The following is a 25,486-nucleotide window of genomic DNA, read 5'->3' as shown; positions in this document are numbered from 1 at the left end:
TAAAAACAAAACTTAAAAGCAGGAAAAGAATCTAATTATTTTAATTGATACCATGGGGAAAGAAAACAAATTTCTCCTATTTTTAAAGTACATTAATTCTTTTTTTTTTTTGGACTTGAGGACACGGGGTGATGAGAGGGGGAAGCTGGGGCGAAGTGAGAGTAGCATCGACATGTGGGAAGCAGCAGCATAGCACAGGGAGATCAACTCGGTGCTTTGCGATGACATAGAGGGGTGGGATAGGGAGGGTGGGAGGGAGGCTTAACAGGGAGGGGATATGGGGACATATGTATGCATATGGCTGATTTACTTTGGTGTACAACAGAAACTAACACAGTATTGTGAAGCAATTATACTCCAATAAAGATCTATTAAAAAATACACTATTTCTTAAGACCATCAGGTTTCCACTTGAGTTATCAATAAAAACAGCAAAGTGAATCAATTCAAGGGAAATATATTATAGCATTTACTTAGCTTGACTGCTTAATTTTAACTTTTCAGGAACTTAATGGTGTGGAAATTTGTACCCACATATGTAAGCATATATATACATAATATTTTTTTTCTTTTTCACTGAGAGATAACAGCTCTTAGTGCTGCTACTCTTATCATTTGCTTACAGCATTTAGTCCCACATCCTAGCTACTCCTTAGATGATCTCAATAACTTCCATGATCACAACTATTATCAATGCCTTCTTATGCTTTTTCCTCAGCTTAACATTCTCAAAATTGTTCTCACTAAATGAATCCTCTCCTTTGATTTTCCACCTCTGTTCTCTCCCTTTATTAACAAAGTGACTTCAGATCCCAGACTTTCCTCAGGTCCTCAAGCTCAGTCATTTAATCCTACCATGTCATCTCAGAAAATCTAAAATCCAGCTCCTTCTCTCTTGCCGAGTAGACCTGTCTTATTTGAACTATACTCGCCACTTTCCTTGACAGCTACAGGTTTTCAAGTCAGGTTCACTCACCTGTCCACTTGTTATCATGCCACAAAAGCAAATCTATTCAGCTCATTGCTAAGCTTATGTCTTGAAATATCCATTACCAAGTCTACACAATCTCAACTTTCCCTAAACAGCCATGCACCACATGTTTGCATAATCTGTTCCCTCTGTCTGGATCACCTTTTGCCCAATTTCAAATCACAGAGTTTGACGTAAAAATGTAAGTGCAATCAGGACTTTAAAAAATTAGTCTTATAAAGTTTTTTTCCTTAGTAACTGTGAGAGCAAGAATAGCAGATGAAATTGATCACAATAATAATTAATTATGAAAATTAACTGATTAAAAATAAATGCTTAACTGAGGAAAATCTGTGAAAAATTTGCCAACCAGACTTGTACTCATATGTTCTAAGAGAATGCTAGTACCTCTGAGTGAAAAACAGATTTGGAAGGAGCTGGAAAACAGCATTGACCATACGCCTGCTCATTCAAAACATTGAGTTTTGCAAGTATCTTATAAATCTGACACTGAGGATCTTACAAATGAACTATGTACAAGAAAACTTTTAGAGATCAGAATGGAATGTGATTATTCTAATACTGTCATGTAATAAGACTTTCCTTGCCATTTAATTTTAGGATAATAAGTTAAATTATGTTTTTCAAAATCCCGAAAAACAGAAGTTAATTTGATACATGAGTAATAAAAATGGAACTCCTATTCTGATCACATCTACAGTCAAAACATGACTTGGCATTGTGTTTCTGAGACAAACGTGGGTTGTTTCAGTATAATAAAGACTATCTCTAATTATTCCTAGTGGTCTTAAAAAAGCTTTAAATTGTAAGATGTCAGAATGAACCTTCAATTCAAGGATTTCTGAATGGGGACAAATCTCAAATATAATAAAATACTTTCTTCTTTAAAAAAAGGAAACATATATATCAAAATATAGTTGCCCTAGATTCTGACTCTTGGACAAGACAATCTTTTGAATCACAGTCAACACAGAACAAGGTGAGAAAGAAAGACTCCTGGTGATAGGGTGACTCACTATTGTCCTTAAAGTGGATTTGAAATCAGGAATACAATTTTCCAGACATAATTCTAGTTGTTGTTTATAAGAAACTACTAGATGAGAATATCCATCTTAGAAACATTAGTTAATATGCTAGCTTTCCATTTTAACTTTAAAGGTTATATATAATGTGGTTATTTTGGATAGAAGCAGAAGCTCTTGATTAAATTAAAGTCAAAAGAGATTTTATAATGATAATTCTCTAGGTATCCCTTCCTCAAAAGACATTTTGGAAATATTTGAGAGGTATTCCTAAGAAGCTATACCATGATTTAGTTAAAAATGATTGACTGTAATATTTGAATGAGAATGCATTTGCAAATTTGAATGTGGATTATCCTTTAGAGAGTTTATTTCTTGTTCATCATGGAGATGTCTTTCCCAAGAGGAAATCCAAACAATTTTACTCTTTGGTCTCACTAAAATCATTCTTGATTTTGCTTTTGTAATCCAAGACTTTGAAGTTTACAATCTGACTAAAACTAAGAAGTCATTAAACTAAGAATTGTCACTTGGTGAGCAAAACAGGAATTGGCTGCTGCTGCCAGATTGATTATCCTATGTAGAAAATCATCATGTTTTCAAATCTGTTATCCAGTATTTCTATTGAACCCCAAATATGCGTTCATGCTGGCAGAATATCCTAAGATAATTTTGAGCCACACAGTCAAAGGTAGTCTGTGTTGTGGTTTCCTTAAGAAATGTGGATAAAATTAATCAATGTTAGGAACCAAGAATTGATTCCAAGGAAACATGCTAATCCATGGTGATTTCTTATTAGACTACCATCCCACTGCAACAGTCAGATACAAAGTTTTGTTAACAGTGGCAAAATAAATAAACAAAACCGCCAGGATTCTTAAACCATAGTTGAGCTGCCAGTTTCCCTGCTGTCCACCTCTGTTATACACATAAGTTGTTCAGAGAATGTATTTAATGTTATATTCCTTATAATTTAAGTTACATTTTTTTCCATTTCCATTTTCCTACTTGAGAGGAGAGAATGCATTTGACATAGTTCTACACCAATTACAGCCTTACAGTTCCAACAGCGGGAAATATTTCATCCCTTAATTCTGGATAGAATAATATATTATCTGCACAGTTTATTGTAATGTATCTCCTTTAGAGAGTGGAAAGGTGAAAGGGTATGGTGGAATATACCTGTAACAAAGACTTATGTGAAAAGGTTAAGGCTGACAACCTTGTAGAGGTATCCAAAAGACAGTGAGGTCTTTTCCATCAGCTTATCCCTAAAGTGCTGTTATTGAAAATAAGGAAAATCAAGTAACATCCATGTCCTCAAGTATATTTATTTAAATGTTTAGATACAAACATAGGTCTATTTATGTATTTCAAATATATTTTTAAAAGATTAAATGGAATTAATTTCACCATTGTCCTTAACCTGGTAATTGACTTGTTAATAATAAAGTATCTTTCTGTGAAATGATGAAGTGCTTGAGACAGAAAATTTGAATCAGAAGACTGGGGTCACTTACAGTCTCTCCACGTTGCCCAGGGTGTCCTGGCAGGCCATCCTTTCCAGGTGGTCCCTGAAATCACAAATATTAAACATCGAATGTCATAAATATTTCTTGAATTATTTACAATCTAAATACATGTTAGGCAATTTTCTTATATCTTCATTAGATATCTTATTTTGATGTTCTATTGACTTCATATACGGTAGAATGTGTATATATCTTTTTTTTTTTTTTTTGTGGTACGCGGGCCCCTCACTGTTGTGGCCCCTCAGTTGCGGAGCACAGGCTCCGGACGCGCAGGCTCAGTGGCCACGGCTCACTGGCCCAGCCGCTCCATGGCATGTGGGATCTTCCCGGACCGGGGCACGAATCCGCGTCCCCTGCATCGGCAGGTGGACTCCCAACCACTGCGCCACCAGGGAAGCCCCTGTATATATCTTTTTAGCATATCTATAGCTATAAGTGAGACCAGGAGAAAACTGTACAACTGTAATCTGAATATTTTACATTTAAATTTCATTAGCATCTTTCTTCTCAAAAAGCATATTCATATTGGTTTGTATTTTTATTTTTGTAAAAATGTTAGTTCCTCAGTACTTGACAAATGAATATTTTTCCCTCTTTTTGGTGATGTGTTCCTAATACAATTTCTTGTGCACTTAGAGTTGGATACCAGAGATAGATAGTGTCCTCTAGTGGTGGCCTGAGCTTCTAACTGACAAGAATGTGAAAGAAATACAAACTTATAAACAATGGCATTTTACTTCCCAGTTGCTTCAAGTAAAGGAAACAAGGTGCAAGGCTCAATTTTAGAAGTCATCAGGACAAATTTTTCCCAGCAGCTTTTCTTAAATACCCTCTTGGAAGCATAATGTTTATTAAACACTGGAGAGCACATCTACTATGTTATCACTTTGAGTAAAGGATGCTGTCTTTGTCATGACTGAAAAAATAAATGAAGCCATTAACTAAGTACTTAAAGTAAACAACTCTGTGAGGTTCTTATGTTTTAGGTACTTAGTAGAAATAGATTGCTTCTTTAGACTGCATTATGGATTATTCATCCTACTCAGAAACTATTAAGCACCAAGTTCAATTTTCAAAACATGTATAATAAGTATAGGCAGAGATATTTTTAGGTGAGAATGTCTGGATAAACGAAGAGAAATGATCACTGTAATAACATTTTTAATGATAACAGGTATACCTCTCACAGTATGTTAATTATTTGAATAAACCTACTTATTTATTTAAAAATACATTATTTACATAAAGCTATTTTCAAATGTCGATTCTTTGTAAATTGAGTTTGAAAAAAAGTATTTCAAAATAAGATCATTTTCACAGATAGCTTTTTTCCCACTGGAATAAGACTTTTTCTAGCTTGGTTATAACATTTCAGTGGAAAGCCTTGCCGACAGTGACTAGTACCAGCTCTGCTTCCTGATTGCATCTTTATTGACACGCTGGTTAAATTACCAGCTCTAATTAAAGCCTGTTATGATATTTCACAAGATCATAGCTTCCTCAGTGATTTGTTCATATTTTCCAGGATCATCTCAATGATTCTATTCCCATCCACCCAAAGGACCAAAGCTGGAATGTTTTTAACCAAGTCCCCAAAATGTTCTTGGATATCATCTACCCATCTCTTCTTTCAAAAACATATATTACATACCTATGTATTAGGCATTAGATGTATTGATCTCAGTTTAGAGGTGAGACATAAATAAGTAGTTGATTGCTAGTGGACCTCATCTAGGTTCAGTATTTCAAAATAGTAAATAAAAACAAATCCTGTGCTCTATCACTATTTTGATACATATGGGAATAAACATGCCATTAATTGAGGGCAGTAGTAAAAGTTTTAACTAAAATTATAGAGGGCGACAGCTAAAGGGTAATGAACATGAGTCAGGTGTTTTTTTTTTCCACCACGCTAAAGTGCATCTCAAATGATGAGTTTTGCAATCAGTATAAGCCAGTTACATGTTTTTTAGCAAATCCATAAATATAAAATTTAAATATCTTGTTATGTTTGCTGGTGTGAAAAGTACAGATTACACTTTTATTGCAAAATATTATAACTCTTTAAAACAGTGATCTTACGTCTAAAAAATGTCACATGGGATGAATGCAACATGATGTTTAATGGCTTTCCTAGATATCCTATGGGAGCAGTGTAAGTAGACTATATAAAGAATTCATACCATCATCATTTTTCTTAAGTATTTATTCCTAATATTAAGTGATTGATCCTAAGTATTTTTTTTTTTTTTTTTTGCGGTACGCAGGCCTCTCACTGTTGTGGCCTCTCCTGCTGGCGAGCACAGGCTCCGGACGCGCAGGCTCAGCGGCCATGGCTCAGGGGCCCAGCCGCGCCGTGGCATGTGGGATCTTCCCGGACTGGGGCACGAACCCGTGTCCCCTGCATCGGCAGGCGGACTCTCAACCACTGCGCAACCAGGGAAGCCCAATCTTAAGTAATTTTAATGGCCTCACACTACTATCCAATAAAATAAGCATATTAATTACCAAATAATTTCATGGCATTAATTTAAATATAATAATTTTATTGATCAAAGCAAACTGCCCCTTTAATATTGTTGGTGAAGAGTAGTGACAACAAATTCATCTAAATGGGGGGAGGGTACATATACAGCAAAGCAATCTGTGAAATGACACTTATAAATAAATGTTAAGATGTTTTTCACTTCACACTGGCACTGAGTTTTGACTTTTCTCTAAATAGAATGTATCTTACAGTAGGCATGTTATAAATCCTAATCACCTAAATTAATTTTTTTAATTAGAATAACTATATGCTGACACTGGCATGAGATTAACAGACTCTAAACATGAACATTCTAAGTGCTTAATCCATACTCCACATGTGTCTGCGTGAATATATATATATTTTCATTTATTTTTCATGTATATATCTAACATATATATATATTTCCTGATTACAATGAAAATGAATCAATTAATTTGAAGGAAGAGGAGCTTGGTTCTATCCCTTTACCTGCATCCCTCCTTCTAAATATCAAAGAAATGAAGACAGTTCTTTCCTATATGTTATAAAACTACATAGCAGAGAAATAATAGGTACTCTTATTTCATGCACTAATGTTTAATTTGTCAGAGAAATAGAGTATAAAACTCATTTTGTTTAGCAGTGAAAGCAATATTCCTTAACAGTGTCATGTCTTTCCAAGCAGACTACATGTTTCTCAAGCGTAGGCATTTATTATACTTCTAATACTCCTTAGAGACAAAATGCATGCATGATCAATGGCTCAAAACTTGTTGAAAGATACGTGACAGAATGGACTGAAAAAGTTTGAGGAAAAAATGGCTTTCTTGACAATAAAATTATATTACATGAGGGAAACTTCTTAACAATTTGTACAAATACAAATGGTATGATAATGTTGAAGTTACACATATCACTGGATTTTATGTTGCTAAACAATGATCTATGCACATGACTTCAAAATACTTATGAAAGAATCTTATGTGCAAAATCATTTTTGCAACAGTATTTTCACTCCTCTGTATGTGCAACTTTGCATGACTTAATATTACATTTGGAACAAAACTGAAATAGTGAGTAAACAATATTATATGCAGACAGTATCTATATTATCCTTTGTTTAATACTAGCTATTTGTATTAATCCTTTCATAACACAATAATATAGATAACAAGTTTTCTTGATATGTTTGCTGTAATAGAGCAAGACTGTTAGTGATAAAAATAATATTTTAAACACAGTGTCTAAAATTATTTTAAAAAGTAAGGGAGTTTCAGCATTTAAGTCAGTATTTCACACAATAAATAATTCATTTTTCAAATATGTGGCTAAAATCACATTTGAAAGTAATCAGAGAAAGAGGGGGTTATTCTAACTCAATATAAAAATATTGGAGAACAAGAGTTCCCTGGTGGCACAGTGGTTAAGAATCCGCCTGCCAATGCAGGGGACATGGGTTCCATCCTGGTCCGGGAAGATCCTACATGCCGTGGAGCAACTAAGCCCATGCGCCACAACTACTGAGCCTACACTCTAGTGCCCAAGAGCCACAACTATTGAAACCCTCACACCTAGAGCCCATGCTCTGCAACAGGAGAAGCCACCGCAGTGAGAAGCCCGTGCACTGCAATGAAAAGTAGCCCCTGCTGGCCACAATTAGAGAAAGCCTGCACACAGCAACGAAGACCCAAAGTAGAAAAAAAATTAATTAATTAATTAATTTAAAAAATTGGAGAATATATTTATTTACTTATAAATGATTTTCAACATGTTTAAAAATATAATCATTTGTGACATTTATTTAAATTTCTAACATCTTAATTTATAATTTTCTGAATCGTTCATTTATGCAAGATTGTTACTGGACTATATTTGACTAACTATAATTATTTATATTATATATAATTATTAGAAATGAGAACATTGGGAAGTACAATTTTTGAAATATTGGCATATATAAAAATCCTCACATAACTTCCTCTCACAAGGTGCATGTTGTTTTGCCAAAAAGATTCAGTTCAACAGATGTAGAAAACAAACTTATGGTTACCAGGGGAGAAGGAGGGAGGAGAATTAAACTGGAAGAGTGGCATTGACATATACATACTACTATACATAAAATAGATAACTAATAAGCACTTACTATATAGCACAGGGAACTCTACTCAATACTCTTTAATGGTCTATATGGGAAAATAATCTAAAAAAGATTGGATATATGTATATGTATAACTGATTCACTTTGCTGTACACCTGAAACTAACACAACATTGTAAATCAACTATTCTCTAATAAAAATTTTAAAAAAGGATTCAGTTCAAATATCAGTTTAAAATATTCAGCCAAAAATCTATATCAATGTGCTGCTAAGTGAAAATAACCAGGATGTGAGTAAAACTGCCAGTAGGAATTAGTTATTGGTATTATTACATTGAGAAAACATTTGGTTCTCAAATCACTGACTGCAAATTTTAACTATACTTAGTTTCCTACAGTGTAGATAATATTCAAACTATGTTGGTCTTATTCTCAGCCAAAACTTCTTTGAACTTTGCTATTCGAAGTACGGCCCATTGACCACTGGAATTGGCATAATCTAGACATTTGCCAGTAACGTCAAGTCTCAAGACCCATCCCAGACCTACTGAATTAAAATCTACATTTTTAACAAAATACCAACATGATTTATATGCACATTAAAGTTTGAATAGCATTGTCTACTCTGGACTAGAACAGTGGTTCACAAGCATTAGCATGCATCAGAACTATGTAGAGAGTTCGTTAAGACACAGACTGGACCCCTCTCATAGAGTTCTGATTAGGTGAGTGAGGTGGAGACAAGACGTTGCATTTCTAACAAACTGCAAGTGCTGCTGATCTTCTGGCCCAGGGACCACACTGTGATAACAATTTCCTTAGACAGGTGGGTGCTATGGTTTGAAAATCTGTGTCCCCTTGAAATTCAGATGTTGAAATCCTAACCCTCGAAGGTGATGCTATTAATAGATGGGACTTTTAGGCAGTGCTTATGTCACCTTCATGGAACCTTCATGAATGGAACTAGTGAGTTATAAAAGAGGTTCCAGAGAGTAGACAATGAAAAGTCTGCTACCCGAAAGAGGGTCTTCACCTCACTATGCTGGGATGATGATCTTGGACTTCCAGCCTTCAGAACCCTAACAAATAGATTCTACTGTTTATACACTACACAATCTGTGTTTTTTTTTGTTATAGCAGCTGGTATGGACTAAGACAGTAAGTTGATTCTTACTCATAAATAAACTGAATAGGTTGCCAAAAAAAAAGAGAGAGAGAGAGGATAAAAAGCATCTGAGCACTGAGCATGTCTTATATTCCCATGAATATTTTTGTGAAAGTAAAAGATTTCAATTAACTTTTTGAAAATATTTGATGAAGATATTCTACAGACTCTGGTTCTAAACAAATTTTATAAAAAGGAAATGATTCATGAAGGGTTATCATTACATTTTCTAAGAAAAATACATTATAGAGACAAAAATAGTAAATACAAATAAATAGATCTTAATGTGATATGAATAATGTCAGAATGTTGGAGGATGTTTAGGAAGTGACATTTTGAAGAAGGATACATTGGATAATGGAAGCTAAAAAAGAAATTTATACACAAAATATTTAAGATTCAGTAATGATTTTTAATGCTGTCAATAATATTCATTGCAGTAGAAGAGTAGTTGAGAATAATATTCATGTTCTAGTTTTGATATACTTTGAAGGAATATTTAATAAGATATATTTAAATTAGATTCAGAAACATTTGATAAACTTCACAAGCTGAAAATACATACTCTGGCATTCTTAAGCACAATTTTGTTTTTATAGGAATTTGTATCCAGATATTATTTAATATAAAAGGTATGACTTTCAAAATTTGACAACACTGTCAAATGAAGAAAGAGAAAGAAAAACCATGACACTTACAGGAGGGCCTTTTGGTCCAGGGAATCCAACTGGACCTTGAGGTCCTTGAGGACCCTGAAGAGAAAAAGCAGTGGGGAAATTTAAGAATATACCTTATAAGGCATATCTTTACACGTTGCAGTTTATTTCTACAGATAAAGAACAATATAAAATACAGCTTCTTTACCATAATGGCAGAACTATTGCATTACAACAAGATAGTCTACGGTAATTTAAAAGCAAAATGGATGATCTTCCACACGATTTACTACTCAAAACTGCACATCACATCAATGGTCTTAGCTGAAGAACACTGTAAGTATTTAGAATTCATATTAAAAGTGAATAGAACATGGATGTATCAGGAACCCTGTAGATAATCTACTTTCAACACTGGCTACAAACATCCATAAATGGAGGATATTTCAAGTCCACAGCCCCCAAAAAGAAAAATTATTTTTAAAATTGATTCTATAAATGTTCTGACTCTTAAATATCTTAAATATCTATCATAATAGCAAGAAAATTATAAACCAAAAACCATTTTAAATTAAAAAATTTAAATATAGTATTCCTTTAGGTTATATAGTAAGTTCTACTATCTTAATTTCATAAATTGTCATTTCTTTACTTTTAGTTTTTTGCTCCTTTTCAAAATAAAATTTTATTTTGAATTTAAATTTCTTTAAGAAAAATTTCAAAAATCACTTCTCCAGAGAAAATAAAGAAGAAAAAGTAGGTCTTTCTACATACAATTACACAAAAACACGTTGACACATTCTCTTTGTATTAATCAAAATAGTTTCCAGGTGAGGTAGAAATTACATAAGTACTCAGTGTGTAAAGATAATGTTGGAACCCAATTAGTGTTGTCAGATAAAATACCAAATGTTTAATGAAATTTAAATTTTAGATAAATACTGAATAATTTTAATGTCCCAAATATTGCAAGGAACATATTATGCCACAAATTATTCATTGTTTACTTAAAATTCAGTTTATTTGGGTGTCTTAGTTGTTTTGTTTTTATTTTGTTTTGTTTTGTTTTTGCTAAATCTAATCATCTTAGACCCAAGTAAAAGCTGTATTAACAAAGTCTTTAATAGCAGGCATCCATGCTCTGCAAATCATGAGTATGAGGGATCATATTTACCTTGTAGAATATCCTAGTGGGTGTTTATATATATAATATATATTATTTTTACATATAATACTATATATATATATATATATATACACACACACACACACACACACATAAATATATTTTTAAAGAAGATCATTGAAATGGGCAAAATGTTATTTTTCATTTCTAATCCAATGGTACTACAAAATTCTCTCCCTAAACCTCTCAAGTCATATAGTTTGAAGAAAACATTTTTGTGATATTACTTTCATTGTTCTTCAACTGTGTGCCTAAGACATAACAAATAGTTCATGATACTTAAAATTCTTTAAAGAAAATGAGGATATATTAGATAGAAAATGTCTGATCAACTACACAGAACACAAGAAATATATTCTGTATACTTAAAACATGTATAAAAGTTTCTTGAAAATGGTTTCAAGCTTACTTAAAAAAAATATTTTGAAATGAACCTTACTTTGATCCTCAGAAAATACTTTTCTTAATCTGAAAGTGTCTTTACAATTACAAGTGATCATGTTCTTGGGTTACACTGTTGTGTCCCAAAATAAAATCATAAAGATTTATAGTTGATCATGAAATTTTGGAATGTATAAACAAAATATGTAAAAGAGAATAGTTTGTGCTTTACAGACAAAACTCTTAGTTATGCTACAATTTGTTAAATGGTTCTAATCCATTTAATGATTTAGCCATTTTAATTAATTTAGCTTGTATATTCTTATTAAAGACATAAAATGTTTTTGACATAAAATATTTCAAATGTATTGTTTTATTTATGAAGTCAAAATGTACAGGATGAACTTAATTTTGGAATAGCTCATCAAGAGTGAGAAACATTTAATAGAAAGTTAAGTTAATTAAATTTGAACCAAAGATTTGAAAAAACTGGAATTAAATGTTTATTCTTGAGTCCAATCTAGTGACTTTTCTGTCGCAAGTGGAAAGTTTATTTTTTAAAAAATTACTTATTCTCAGTTTTAAGTTATACATCAGAGGGTATTTCTGTGTTACTTTTTGTGAAACATCTATTATAAATTTCAATAATATAAAAATGTATAGTATTAAAATTATAGAATATTAAGTCATGATCTAATTTGTCAGTAATACAGAATATTTAAAATTCTTTCAAGATGATAGCTTTTAAAAAATCTGGCTACAAAAAATGCTATATTTTGCCAAAAAACAACAAAAAAAAATAAAGGGCATGCTTACTTATGTGTATTTAGCTTTATTTTATACCAATTGAAAATCAAATTACTAAATAGTTTTCCTATTTACTGGAATAGATGTTTTATCTTGATTTGAATGCATATTGATTGTGACTTAATGGCTACTGGTAGCTTGCATTTTACCAGCATAAAGCTGCTGCCAGCTCCAGGAGCAAAGTGAGTATCAGTATGGAAATGAAGAGGAGTGGAGGAGAAGGCATAGGTGTTACATGTGTATTTAAAAGAAAACAATTATTTTTTTTTAAAGTTGATATCCTAGGCCAATTAGACATATAATTTCTCTCATTTCTATAACAAAATTAATAGCACATAATTGATTAAGCTTTTTTTAGGAAAGTAAATTAAAGAATAGGAATTTTTTAAACTCTGACTAAATTTTGTGGATGACTGTGTAGATGTATTTGCAGAAACATGTAATTGTAACTTTTCCCAGAAATTTAAACATTTGCAACATACTAATATTTACTTTATATGATATGACATGACTGTATCGTACTTACTCTTTCACCAGGAGGGCCAGGAGGACCATCACCGCCTGAAGTGCCCTGGCAACAACAACACAAAAACCGGAAAAAATCAGTTTAGATTCCTTCTGTTAACATCCATCCTCTGGAAGAGGAACTTACAGGAAAGCCCAAATGGAACAAGTGCTGAGGATACCTTTGGACCAGGTTTCCCAGTGGGACCTCTCGCACCTCTTGAACCTCGAGGACCCTGTACATAAGAGCAAAGATGAAATTGATCTAGTTCCAAGCAGATCTAAAGGCACGGGATCAGTTTTTATTTCTGAAGAAAATAGGAGAGTTAGATGAAAAATGAAAATCATTATTTTAAAATCAAGGTACTTACCGTTGGACCACGTTGACCCCGAGGGCCTGGTTTGCCAGCTACACCCTGCCAAACACAGTTCAAACAGTTTCAATACACAGTATATCACAATAAATTGTGAGTCTGGTGCTGAGAGATAGGTACTCATGTAAGAACATTTATATTAGATAGTCCAGAACAATATACTTGTATATCATACCCGGGCACCTTTCTCTCCATTGGCACCTGGAAACCCAGGAAATCCAGTGGAACCCTACAAAAATAAAAATAATAAACAATGAGTACAGTAACTAACATTTTTAGCCACAAGCTGAAAGTCTTTTGGAACACAATGATTCTCGCAAGCTGGTAGCATTCAAATCAAATATATAATTTAAGATACCATACAACCTCCATTCATGTATTTAAAAATGAACTTACAGTGACACCTGAAATCCTGGAAGCATTGAAAACATGAATTGATAAAACATTTTAGTTTTTAACTTTAAGGAAATTAATTAATCAAATATATCATTTCTCATATTAGTAAATAGCAATTAAAGGGTATTTCATATAAAATAAATTTTTTAATAAATTTTTGACTTATAATTCTACATACTTGCTTCAACTCTGAAAAAAATTATTTTTCACAAGCATGAATAATCAAATATTAAAATAGGAATGAATTTTATAAAATATTTTTCCTGAATTAACATTATTGTATTCTTATCACTTTTTAGTTGAGTATTTTACACCTTTAGAACTGGGTCAAATCATAAAGACTAAAAATCTTCTTCCATCTTTTCTGTTTGATGTTTGAATGTGGTTAGATCTAACTGAGACTCTAAGTCAGACAGTTCAACATTAGAATTTGTCTGTGGGATTCCGAAGACATAAATTCAAGACTTATGTTTGTCATGCATTCACCTAAGTAATTGGGTACATTACTATAGTATAATAATGAGTACAGTTTTTTCTTCTACAAAATGAAAGCAATCATCTGCATCTTACAGGTACTTTGAAATTTACAGGAAATCGGAATAAAGGAAAACAAGGTATAAAAATGATAACGATAGCTAACAATAAATAATGATTATTTAAAGATGTAATAAGCACTGTAAAAGCATTATGTAATTGAATCCACAAACAGCTACATTTTACAAATGGAATACGATTCCCCTATTTTACCTTGTACATATGTCCAGATTTTCATCTGCTGAGAGATTCCTTTGAACATGACTGTGATTGGTTTGCCTCGTCATTGTATCATGAAATAGAGTAGATAAGGGTTCAATGCTTGCTCCTCAACTTACCAATAACTATGAGACCCCGGGAGGGGTGGACTGGGGGAGCTTCCAAACACTATTTTCCTATTCTGACCAGTGTATGGATTAAATGCAATAATGTGTAAAATGTCTAGCAAAGAGTAGTAGACATGCAGATTTTACACACTTCTCCATGCATTGAGGAAGATGTAACAAAGCTTCTTTGACTTGAATACATCTTTGTGTTTAGTTTTGTTTGTTTGTCTGTTATTGATTTACAATGTTGTATTAGTTTCAGGTATAAAGTGAATCAGTTACACATATGTATGTCTGTATTCTTTATTCAGATTCTTTTCATTACAAGTTTTTACAATATATTGAACATAGTTCCCTGTGCTATACAGTAGGTCCTTGTTGTTTATCTATTTTACATGTAGTAGTGTGTATCTCTTTTTTTTTTTTTTTTTTTGTGGTACGCGGGCCTCTCACTGCTGTGGCCTCTCCCGTTGCGGAGCACAGGCTCCGGACGCGCAGGCCCAGCGGCCATGGCTCACGGGCCCAGCCACTCCACAGCACGTGGGATCTTCCCGGACCGGGGCACGAACCCGCGTCCCCACCATCGGCAGGCGGACTCCCAACCACTGCGCCACCAGGGAAGCCAGTGTGTATCTCTTAATCCCAAACTCCTGATTTATCCCTCCCTCTCCGTTTCACCTTTGGTAACCATAAGTTTGCTTCCTATGCCTGTGAGTCTATTTCAGTTTACAGTCATTTGGATTGAACTAACCTAAAGTAATCTTTCTCCGAGTGATAAATGCCTCCTCTGTACCAGAATAATCTGGAGTGACTGCCAAAAGTGCGGACTGTCAAATCCCACTGCAGACAGACTCTCTGGCATTGCATTCCTGGACCCTGAAACTGCCTCAGGTGATACATACAGAATGGACGTTATAATTTATATTTCCTCCACACGTCAGGAAAATTGTATATGAAGCCTTATGGGATTTGATGGACAAAACTTAGTATGAGCTGCTAAACTTCATTTTAGGACCTGTTTAGCAATATATTCTAATTCATGCTTATAGAGACCACTATGTGATCAACCTGAGGACAATTGTTAGGACATGTAATACTCACACAATGGGGGAAAATGTCTGCAAATGACATTTTTTGAAGGGCTTTCAAAGCCTTTTCTCTTTCTCTAGAGAGAATCACATAGTTATACCTGGTAGAATATTACTACGTGACTACTCTAGGAATTTGACAAGTGAGTATAATCCAATATGAAAGTAATTCACTTCTATCAAATTCAATTTGAGGACAAATATTCATCTGTCCTGAGTAGAACACAAACACATTTATAGAGACTCCATTCAAATAAATTGCTCTTATGCATCAATTTCATGTTTAATAGATTTATTTTCTTACATGGTTTCTGCTCTTAGAAATTTATGGGAAATAGACAAAAATGTCCAATCCACAAACTAAACAGTTTGTAATATATGGGCATATTCTTCTTCTTTTCTCACATAAAAATTATCACCAAAATATACAGTTTCCATGAAAAGACATTATCTGCTTTTAAATAGAAAAAATAAACAGCCAACAAAAGGCCAAAAAGTCAAAGGTTAATAGCGAAATTGGCTCTTTCAGTGAAGTGAAAATTTCAAAATTATTTTAAATTGTTTTAAATATAAATGAATCCGACCTTAAAATAGATTTTACTTTTTGAAATAGCTATCATTTTATAGTGCATATGGCAGTGCATCTTTTAAATACTCAGTATGGTTTATATTACTGGTAAAATGTTGGATAAATTATATTGCCTAATTATAGTCCTTAAATTGCTTGAAAGGGATTAGCAGACGAATTTCACTTTTAGTACAATAAAGACTTAAATCTATTCAAAATTCATTGGCTTCCACATAGGAAAACATATGAAACTATCTTTGATCTTTGATGTATCCATCATTTTTTGTTTTAGAACTGAGAAACATAAATGTTTTTGACCATAGAAAAAAGTTATGAAGAAAAGTAATAGAAAAAAATAAAGACCAAAAATTCAGACATTTAGGTTAAAGGGTAAAAATAAAATGATTGATTCCTCTAGGAGAAATATTTCGAGGAGGAAGATGGCAGAAGAGTAAGACACGGAGATCACCTTCCTCCCCACAGATACATCAGAAATTCATCTACACGTGGAACAACTCCTACAGAACACCTACTGAACGCTGACAGAAGACCTCAGACCCCCCAAAAGGCAAGAAACTCCCCACATACCTGGGTAGGACAAAAGAAAAAAGAATAAACAGAGACAAAAGGATAGGAACGGGACCTGCACCAGTGGGAGGGAGCCGTGAAGGAGGAAAGGTTTCCACACACTACAAGCCCCTTCGCGGGCGGAGACTGCAGGTGGCGGAGGGGAAAAGCTTCGGAGTAGCGGAGGAGAGCACAGCAACAGGGGTGTGGAGGGCAAAGCGGAGAGATTCCGGCACAGAGGAACGGTGCCCTCAGGCACACACCAGCCCGAGAGACTTGTCTGCTCGGCCGCCGGGGCGGGCGGGGCTGGGAGCTGAGGCTCCGGTATTGGGTTTCAGTCGGAGCACAGGGAGAGGACTGGGGCTGGCGGCAGGAAGAGAGCCTGAAGGGGTTAGTGCACCACGGCTAGCCCGGAGGGAGTCCGGGGAAAAAGTCTGGAGTTGCCGAAGAGGCAAGAGACTTTTTCTTCCCTTTTGTTTCCTGGTGCGCGAGGAGAGGGCATTAAGAGGGCTGCTTGGGCAAGCGCCGGAGACGGGCGCGAGCCGCGGCTAAAGGCGCGGACCCCGGAGACGGGAGTGGGACGCTGGGGCTGCTGCTGCCGCCGCAGCGGGGCCTGGGTGTGAGCGCGGGTCACTGTCCGCCCTGCCTTCCGGGGGTCCTGTGCACCCCGCCACTGCCGGGGTCCCGGGACCCGGGGACGGCTTTCCCGGGAAAGCGCACGGAGCGCCACGGGCTGCTGCAACATCACGCCGGCCTCGGCCGCTGCAGGCCCGCCCCACACTGCGCGCCCCTCCCTCCCCTCTGCCTGACTGAGCCAGAGCCCCCGAATCAGCGGCTCCTTTAAACCCGTCCTGTCCGAGCGAAGAACGGACGCCCTCCGGTGACCTACGCACAGAGGCGGGGCGAGGTCCAAGGCTGAGACCCGGGAGCTGTGAGAGCAGAGAAGAGACAGGGAAATCTCTCTGTGCAGCCTCGGAGGCAGCGGATTAAAGCTCCACGGTCCACTTGATGTGCCCTGCGTCTGTGGAGTGCATGAATGGACAGCGAATCATCCCAAATTGAGGAAGTGGACTTTGAGAACAAGATTAGAGACTTTCCCCCCTTTTCCTCTTTTTACAATGAAATATCGCAAATTAAGGAGGTGGATTTAGAGAGCAAGATTTCAGACGTCTCGCCCTTTTCCTCTTTTTACAACGAATTATCCCAAATTGAGGAGGTGGACTTGGAGAGCAAGATTTTTTATTTTTCCCCCTGCTCTCTTTTTGTGAATGTGTATGTGTATTCATCTGTGTAAGATTCTCTCTGAATAGCTTTGCTTCCACCATATGTCCCAGGGTTCTATCTGTCCGGTTTGTTTTCAATAATTATTTTTTTAATTTTAATAACGCTACTATATTTCATACTTTATTCTATTTTACTTTACCTGCTCTTTCTTTTTTTCCTACCTTCCCTTCCTCCCTCCCTCCCTCAGCCCCTCCTTTCCTTCTTTCTCTCTTTCTTTCATTCATCCCTCCCTCCTTTCTTTCTTTCTTTGCATCTTTCCTCCCTCCCTCCTTCTTTTCTTTCTTTCTTTCTTCCTTCTTTCCTTTCTTTCCTTCTTCCTTTCTTTCTCTCTCTCTTTCTTTCTTCTACTAATTCTTTCTTTCAACTTTTTTCTCCCTTTTATTCTGAGCCGGGTAGATGAAAGGCTCCTGGTGCTGCAGCCAGGAGTCAGTGCTGTGCCTCTGAAGTGGGAGAGCCAACTTCAGGACACGGGTCCACAAGAGACCTCCCAGCTCCACATAATATCAAGCGGCGAAAATCTCCCAGAGATCTCCATCTCAACACCAGCACCCAGCTTCAGTCAACGACCAGCAAGCTACAGTGCTGGTCACCCTATGCCAAGCAACTAGCAAGGCAGGAACACAACCCCACCCATTAGCAGAGAGGCTGCCTAAAACCATAATAAGGCCACAGGCACCCCAAAACACACCACCAGACGTGGACCTGCCCACCAGAAAGACAAGATCCAGCCTCAACCACCAGAACACAGGCACTAGTCCCCCCCACCAGGACGCCTACACAACCTACTGAAACAACCTTAGCCACTGGGGACAGACACCAAAAACAACGGGAACTACGAACCAGCAGCCTGCAAAAAGGAGACCCCAAACACAGTAACATAAGCAAAATGAGAAGACAGAAAAACACACAGCAGGTGAAGGAGCAAGATAAAAATCTACCAGACCTAACAAATGAAGAGGTAATAGGCAGTCTACCTGAAAAAGAATTCAGAATAATGATAGTAACGATGATGCAAGATTCTATTTCCAAGATCCAAAATCTTGGAAAGAGAATGGACAAAATGCAAGAAACAGTTAACAAGGACCTAGAAGAACTAAAGATGAATCAAGCATCGATTAAAAACACAATAAATGAAATGAAAAATTCTCTAGATGGGATCAATAGCAGAATAACTGAGGCAGAAGAACGGATAAGTGAGGTGGAAGATAAAATAGTGGAAATAACTGCTGCAGAGCAAAATAAAGAAAAAAGAATGAAAAGAACAGAGGACAGTCTCAGAGACCTCTGGGACAACATTAAACGCACCAACATTCGAATTATAGGGGTTCCAGAAGAAGAAGAGAAAAAGAAAGGGACTGAGAAAATATTTGAAGAGATTATAGTTGAAAACTTCCCTAATATGGGAAAGGAAATAGTTAATCAAGTCCAGGAGGCACAGAGAGTCCCATACAGAATAAATCCATGGAAAAATATGCCAAGACACATATTAATCAAACTGTCAAAAATTAAGCACAAAGAAATCATATTAAAAGCAGCAAGGGAAAAAAAAACAAATAACACACAAGGGAATCCCCATCAGGTTAACAGCTGATCTCTCAGCAGAAACTCTAAAAGCCAAGAGGGAGTGGCAGGACATAATTAAAGTGATGAAGGAAAGAAACCTACAACCAAGATTACTCTACCCAGCAAGGATCTCATTAAGATTTGATGGAGAAATTAAAACGTTTACAGACAAGCAAAAGCTGAGAGAGTTCAGCACCACCAAACCAGCTTTACAACAAATGCTAAAGGAACTTCTCCAGGCAAGAAACACAACAGAAGGAATATACCTACAATAATGAACCCAAAGCAATTAAGTAAATGGGAATAGGAACATACATATCAATAATTACCTGAAATGTAAATGGATTAAATGCTCCCACCAAAAGACATAGACTGGCTGAATGGATACAAAAACAAGACCCATATATATGCTGTCTACAAGAGACCCACTTCAGACCTAGAGAAACATGCAGATTGAAAGTAAGGGGATGGAAAAAGATTTTCCATGCAAATGGAAATCAAAAGAAAGCTGGAGTAGCAATTCTTATATCAGACAAAATAGACTTTAAAATAAAGACTATTAGAAGAGACAAAGAAGGACACTACATAATGATCAAGGGATCGATCCAAGAAGAAGATATAACAATTGTAAATATTTATGCACCTAACATAGGAGCACCTCAATACATAAGGCAAATACTAACAGCCATAAAAGGGGAAATCGACAGTAGCACACTCATAGTAGGGGACTTTAACACCCCACTTTCACCAATGGACAGATCATCCAAAATGAAAATAAATAAGGAAACACAAGCTTTAACTGAGACATTAAACAAGATGGACTTAATTGATATTTATAGGACATTCCATCCAAAAACAACAGAATACACATCTTTCTCAAGTGCTTATGGAACTTTCTCCAGGATAGATCATATCTTGGGAAACAAATCAAGCCTGGGTAAATGTAAGAAAATTGAAATTGTATCATGTATCTTTTCCGACCACAATGCTATGAGAGTAGACATCAATTACAGGAAAACATCTGTAAAAAATACAAACACATGGAGGCTAAACAATACACTACTCAATAACGAAGTGATCACTGAAGAAATCAAAGAGGAAATTAAAAAATACCTAGAAACAAATGACAATGGAGACACGACGACCCAAAAGCTATGGGACGCAGCAAAAGCAGTTCTAAGGGGGACGTTTATAGCAATACAATCCCACCTTAAGAAACAGGAAACATTTCGAGTAAACAACCTGACGCTGCACCTAAAGCAATTAGAGAAAGAAGAACAAAAAACCCCCAAAGTTAGCAGAAGGAAAGAAATCATAAAGATCGGATCAGATATAAATGAAAAAGAAATGAAGGAAACGAGAGCAAAGATCAATAAAAGTAAAAGCTGGTTCTTTGAGAAGATAAACAAAATTGACAAACCATTAGCCAGACTCATCAAGAAAAAAAGGGAGAAGACTCAAATCAATAGAATTAGAAATGAAAAAGGAGAAGTAACAACTGACACTGCAGAAATACAAAAGATCATGAGAGATTACTATAAGCAACTCTATGCCAATAAAATGGACAACCTGGAAGAAATGGACAAATGCTTAGAAATGCACAACCTGCCAAGACTGAATCAGGAAGAAATAGAAAATATGAATAGACCAGTCACAAGCACTGAAATTGAAACTGTGATTAAAAATCTTCCAACAAACAAAAGCCCAGGACCAGATGGATTCATAGGCGAATTCTATCAAACATTTAGAGAAGAGCTAACACCTATCCTTCTCAAACTCTTCCAAACAATTTCAGAGGAAGGAACACTCCCAAACTCATTCTACGAGGCCACCATCACCTTGATACCAAAACCAGGCAAGGATAACAAAGAAAGAAAACTACAGGCCATTATCACTGATGAACATAGATGCAAAAATCCTCAACAAAATACTAGCAAACAGAATCCAACAGCACATTAAAAGCATCATACACCATGATCAAGTGGGGTTTATTCCGGGAATGCAAGGATTCTTCAATATACGCAAATCAATCAATGTGATACACCATATTAACAAGTTGAAGGAGAAAAACTATATAATCATCTCAATAGATGCAGAGAAAGCTTTCGACAAAATTCAACACCCATTTTTGATAAAAACCCTGCAGAAAGTAGGCATAGAGGGAACTTTCCTCAACATAATAAAGGCCATATATGACAAACCCACAGCCAACATTGTCCTCAATGGTGAAAAACTGAAACCATTTCCACTAAGATCAGGAACAAGACAAGGTTGCCCACTCTCACCACTCTTATTCAACCTAGTTTTGGAAGTTTTAGCCACAGCAATCAGAGAAGAAAAGGAAATAAAAGGAATCCAAATTGGAAAAGAAGAAGTAAAGCTGTCACTGTTTGCAGATGACATGATAGTATACCTAGAGAATCCTAAAGATGCTACCAGAAAACTACTAGAGCTAATCAATGAATTTGGTAGAGTAGCAGGATACAAAATTAATGCACAGAAATCTCTGGCATTCCTGTACACTAATGATGAAAAATCTGAAAATGAAATCAAGAAAACACTCTCATTTACCACTGCAACAAAAAGAATAAAATATCTAGGAATAAACCTACCTAAGGAGACAAAAGGCCTGTATGCAGAAAATTATAAGACACTGATGAAAGAAATTAAAGATGATAGAAATAGATGGAGAGATATACCATGCTCCTGGATTGGAAGAATCAATGTTGTGAAAATGACTCTACTACCCAAAGCAATCTACAGATTCAATGCAATCCCTATCAAACTACCATTGGCATTTTTCACAGAACTAGAATAAAAAATTTCAAAATTTGTTTGGAAAAGCAAAAGACCCCGAATAGCAAAAGCAATCTTGAGAACGAAAAACGGAGCTGGAGGAATCAGGCGCCCTGACTTCAAACTATACTACAAAGCTACAGTAATCAAGACAGTGTGGTACTGGCACAAAAACAGAAAGATAGATCAATGGAACAGGATAGAAAGCCCAGAGATAAACCCACGCACATATGGTCAACTTATCTTTGATAAAGGAGGCAGGAATGTACAGTGGAGAAAGGACAGCCTCTTCAATAAGTGGTGCTGGGAAAACTGGACAGGGACATGTAAAAGTATGAGATTAGATCATTCCCTAACACCATACACAAAAATAAGCTCAAAATGGATTAAAGACCTAAATGTAAGGCCAGAAACTGTCAAACTCTTAGAGGAAAACATAGGTAGAACACTCTATGACATAAATCACAGCAAGATCCTTTTGGACCCACCTCCTAGAGAAATGGAAATAAAAACAAAGATAAACAAATGGGACCTAATGAAACTTCAAAGCTTTGGCACAGCAAAGGAAACCATAAACAAGACCAAAAGACAACCCTCAGAATGGGAGAAAATATTTGCAAATGAAGCAACTGACAAAGGATTAATCTCCAAAATTTATAAGCAGCTCATGCAGCTCAATAGCAAAAAAACAAACAACCCAATCCAAAAATGGGCAGAAGATTTAAATAGGCATTTCTCCAAAGAAGATATACAGACTGCCAACAAACACATGAAAGAATGCTCAACATCATTAATCTTAGAGAAATGCAAATCAAAACTACAATGAGATATCATCTCACACCTGTCAGAATGGTCATCATCAACAAATCTGGAAACAATAAATGCTGGAGAGGGTGTGGAGAAAAGGGAACACTCTTGCATTTCTAGTGGGAATGTGAATTGGTACAGCCACTATGGAGAACAGTATGGCGTTTCCTTAAAAAACTACAAGTAGAACTACCATATGACCCAGCAATCCCACTACTAGGCATATACCCTGAGAAAACCATAATTCAAAAAGAGACATGTACCAAAATGTTCATTGCAGCTCTATTCACAATAGCCCGGAGCTGGAAACAACCTAAGTGTCCATCATCGGATGAATGGATAAAGAAGATGTGGCACATATATACAATGGAATATTACTCAGCCATAAAAAGAAACGAAACTGAGCTATTTGTAATGAGGTGGATAGACTTAGAGTCTGTCATACAGAGTGATGTAAGCCAGAAAGAGAAAGACAAATACCGTATGCTAACACTTATATATGGAATTAAAAAAAAAGTCATGAAAAACCTATGGGTAAAACGGGAATAAAGACACAGACCTACTAGAGAATGGACTTGAGGATATGGGGAGGGGGAAGGGTAAGCTGTGACAAAGCGAAAGAGAGGCATGGACATATATACACTACCAAACGTAAGGTAGATAGATAGTGGGAAGCAGCCCCAGAGCACAGGGAGATCAGCTCGGTGCTTTGTGACTGCCTGGAGGGGTGGAATGTGGAGGGTGGGAGGGAGGGAGATGCATGAGGGAAGGGATGTGGGAACAGATGTATATGTATGACTGATTCACTTTGTTATAAAGCAGAAACTAATAAAAAAAAGAAATATTTCTCTCTAGTCATTCTGGTCCTTTTTGTAAATAAAAATAAGTCAATGAATATTGAATAGAGGATTGACTTGGGAAAACAGAAAAAGATAAAAATGTCAAATAAACAGTTAATAGAAAAATGTACTCATTCATGTAACATGTAAAAAAAGTTTTCCATTTTTATATCTAAACACTACCACATTGCAATTCAATGTAGTAATTAGATATAAAAATTACCAAATAATCTAAGAATAGTTTAAAGTTGTGGGTTATGAAGTAAATATCTTCTTTTACTCAAAGCACTTGTTAAAATGCCTGACATTTGAAAGAGAGGTAACTAGGTGACAGGACAATGTATTAGAGACAGTATTTAAAAGGTAAAAATTATTAATCAGTGTTCTAAATATAGGCAGAACCATATGAATGATGCTTGCATTATTTTAAAATCATAGATTAAATGAATCTTATTTTAGAAAGGCTCAATTACCTCCTAGCATACAAGGAAATATATTCTAGAAATTCAGTGAAATATTATAGGACAAAACCACTTAGCAAGCGTAAAATACTGTTGTCACATAATGATAAGTCACAAGTGCATGCAGTGCACATTAGTCAGGAGGGAGGGTATTTTTGTCTCTCATTGTTTATCTGTGAAACTTATTAAGAAATATATACTTGGGGATTATTATACCCAACCAGGAGGTATTTATTTATTTATTTATTTTGCGGTACGCGGGCTTCTCACTGTTGTGGCCTCTCCCGTTGTAGAGCGCAGGCTCTGGACGCGCAGGCTCACCGGCTATGGCTCACAGGCCTAGCCGCTCCGTGGCATGTGGGATCTTCCCAGACCGGGGCACGAACCCGTGTCCCCTGCATCGGCAGGCAGACTCTCAACCACTGCGCCACCAGGGAAGCCCAGGATGTATTCTTATATACTAAACTTGTCTAGCCTGAATGGATCAAACAGGGACAGATAGATGACAAATATATAGGTAGCTAAATAATAGATAGATAAATAGATAGATAATCTCATGTGCATATAATTACCTTAATATTAAGAACCAAAATTTCCATATTAAATCATTTAGCCATTTAATGTAACTAGTCAATACATCAAATGCAGCCTTAGCAAAGTTTTATAATTAGCTCGAGGAAAATTAGTACACCAAGGTAAACATGTATTTTTAAAACATCTTCTTTTTGCTTAAAATATGTATATTTCAAATAGTCAAAATTAAAATTTGAGTGCATTGAGTGCATGGGTTGAATGGTGCCCCTGCAAAAGATATATCTAATATCCAAGTGTTCTAGAATCTGCAAATATTACTTTATTTGGAAAAAGTGGTCTTTGTAGATGTGATTAAGTTAAGGATTTTGAAATGAAAATATACTGAATTATCCAAGTGGTCTTTAAATCCAATGACGTGTCTTTATAAGAAGAGAAGATACAGACACAGACAAAAATCCGTGTGGAGAAGGGGTCGGAGATTGCACACAAGCCAAAAAGT

At 35.8% G+C, this 25,486-nt stretch overlaps 1 protein-coding gene across 2 annotated transcripts in view; it reads right to left on the bottom strand.

The window, feature by feature from the left end:
• The window catches only part of COL11A1 (collagen type XI alpha 1 chain), a 212,646-nt gene that overhangs the window by 69,538 nt on the left and 117,622 nt on the right, over positions 1-25,486 (bottom strand). For both annotated transcript variants that reach the window (XM_081224711.1, XM_081224712.1), the window contains exons 32-37: positions 13,400-13,453; positions 13,222-13,266; positions 13,033-13,086; positions 12,873-12,917; positions 10,015-10,068; positions 3,534-3,587 (exon numbers count right to left, since the gene is read on the bottom strand). In XM_081224711.1, the coding sequence (XP_081080837.1) occupies positions 3,534-3,587; positions 10,015-10,068; positions 12,873-12,917; positions 13,033-13,086; positions 13,222-13,266; positions 13,400-13,453 (306 nt within the window). The remainder of the gene's footprint in view (positions 1-3,533; positions 3,588-10,014; positions 10,069-12,872; positions 12,918-13,032; positions 13,087-13,221; positions 13,267-13,399; positions 13,454-25,486) is intronic.

Source organism: Mesoplodon bidens (genome assembly GCF_964165515.1).
Source record: "Mesoplodon bidens genome assembly, chromosome: 2".
NCBI lineage: Eukaryota > Metazoa > Chordata > Mammalia > Artiodactyla > Ziphiidae > Mesoplodon > Mesoplodon bidens.
This window is presented reverse-complemented; position numbering and strand designations above follow the sequence as displayed.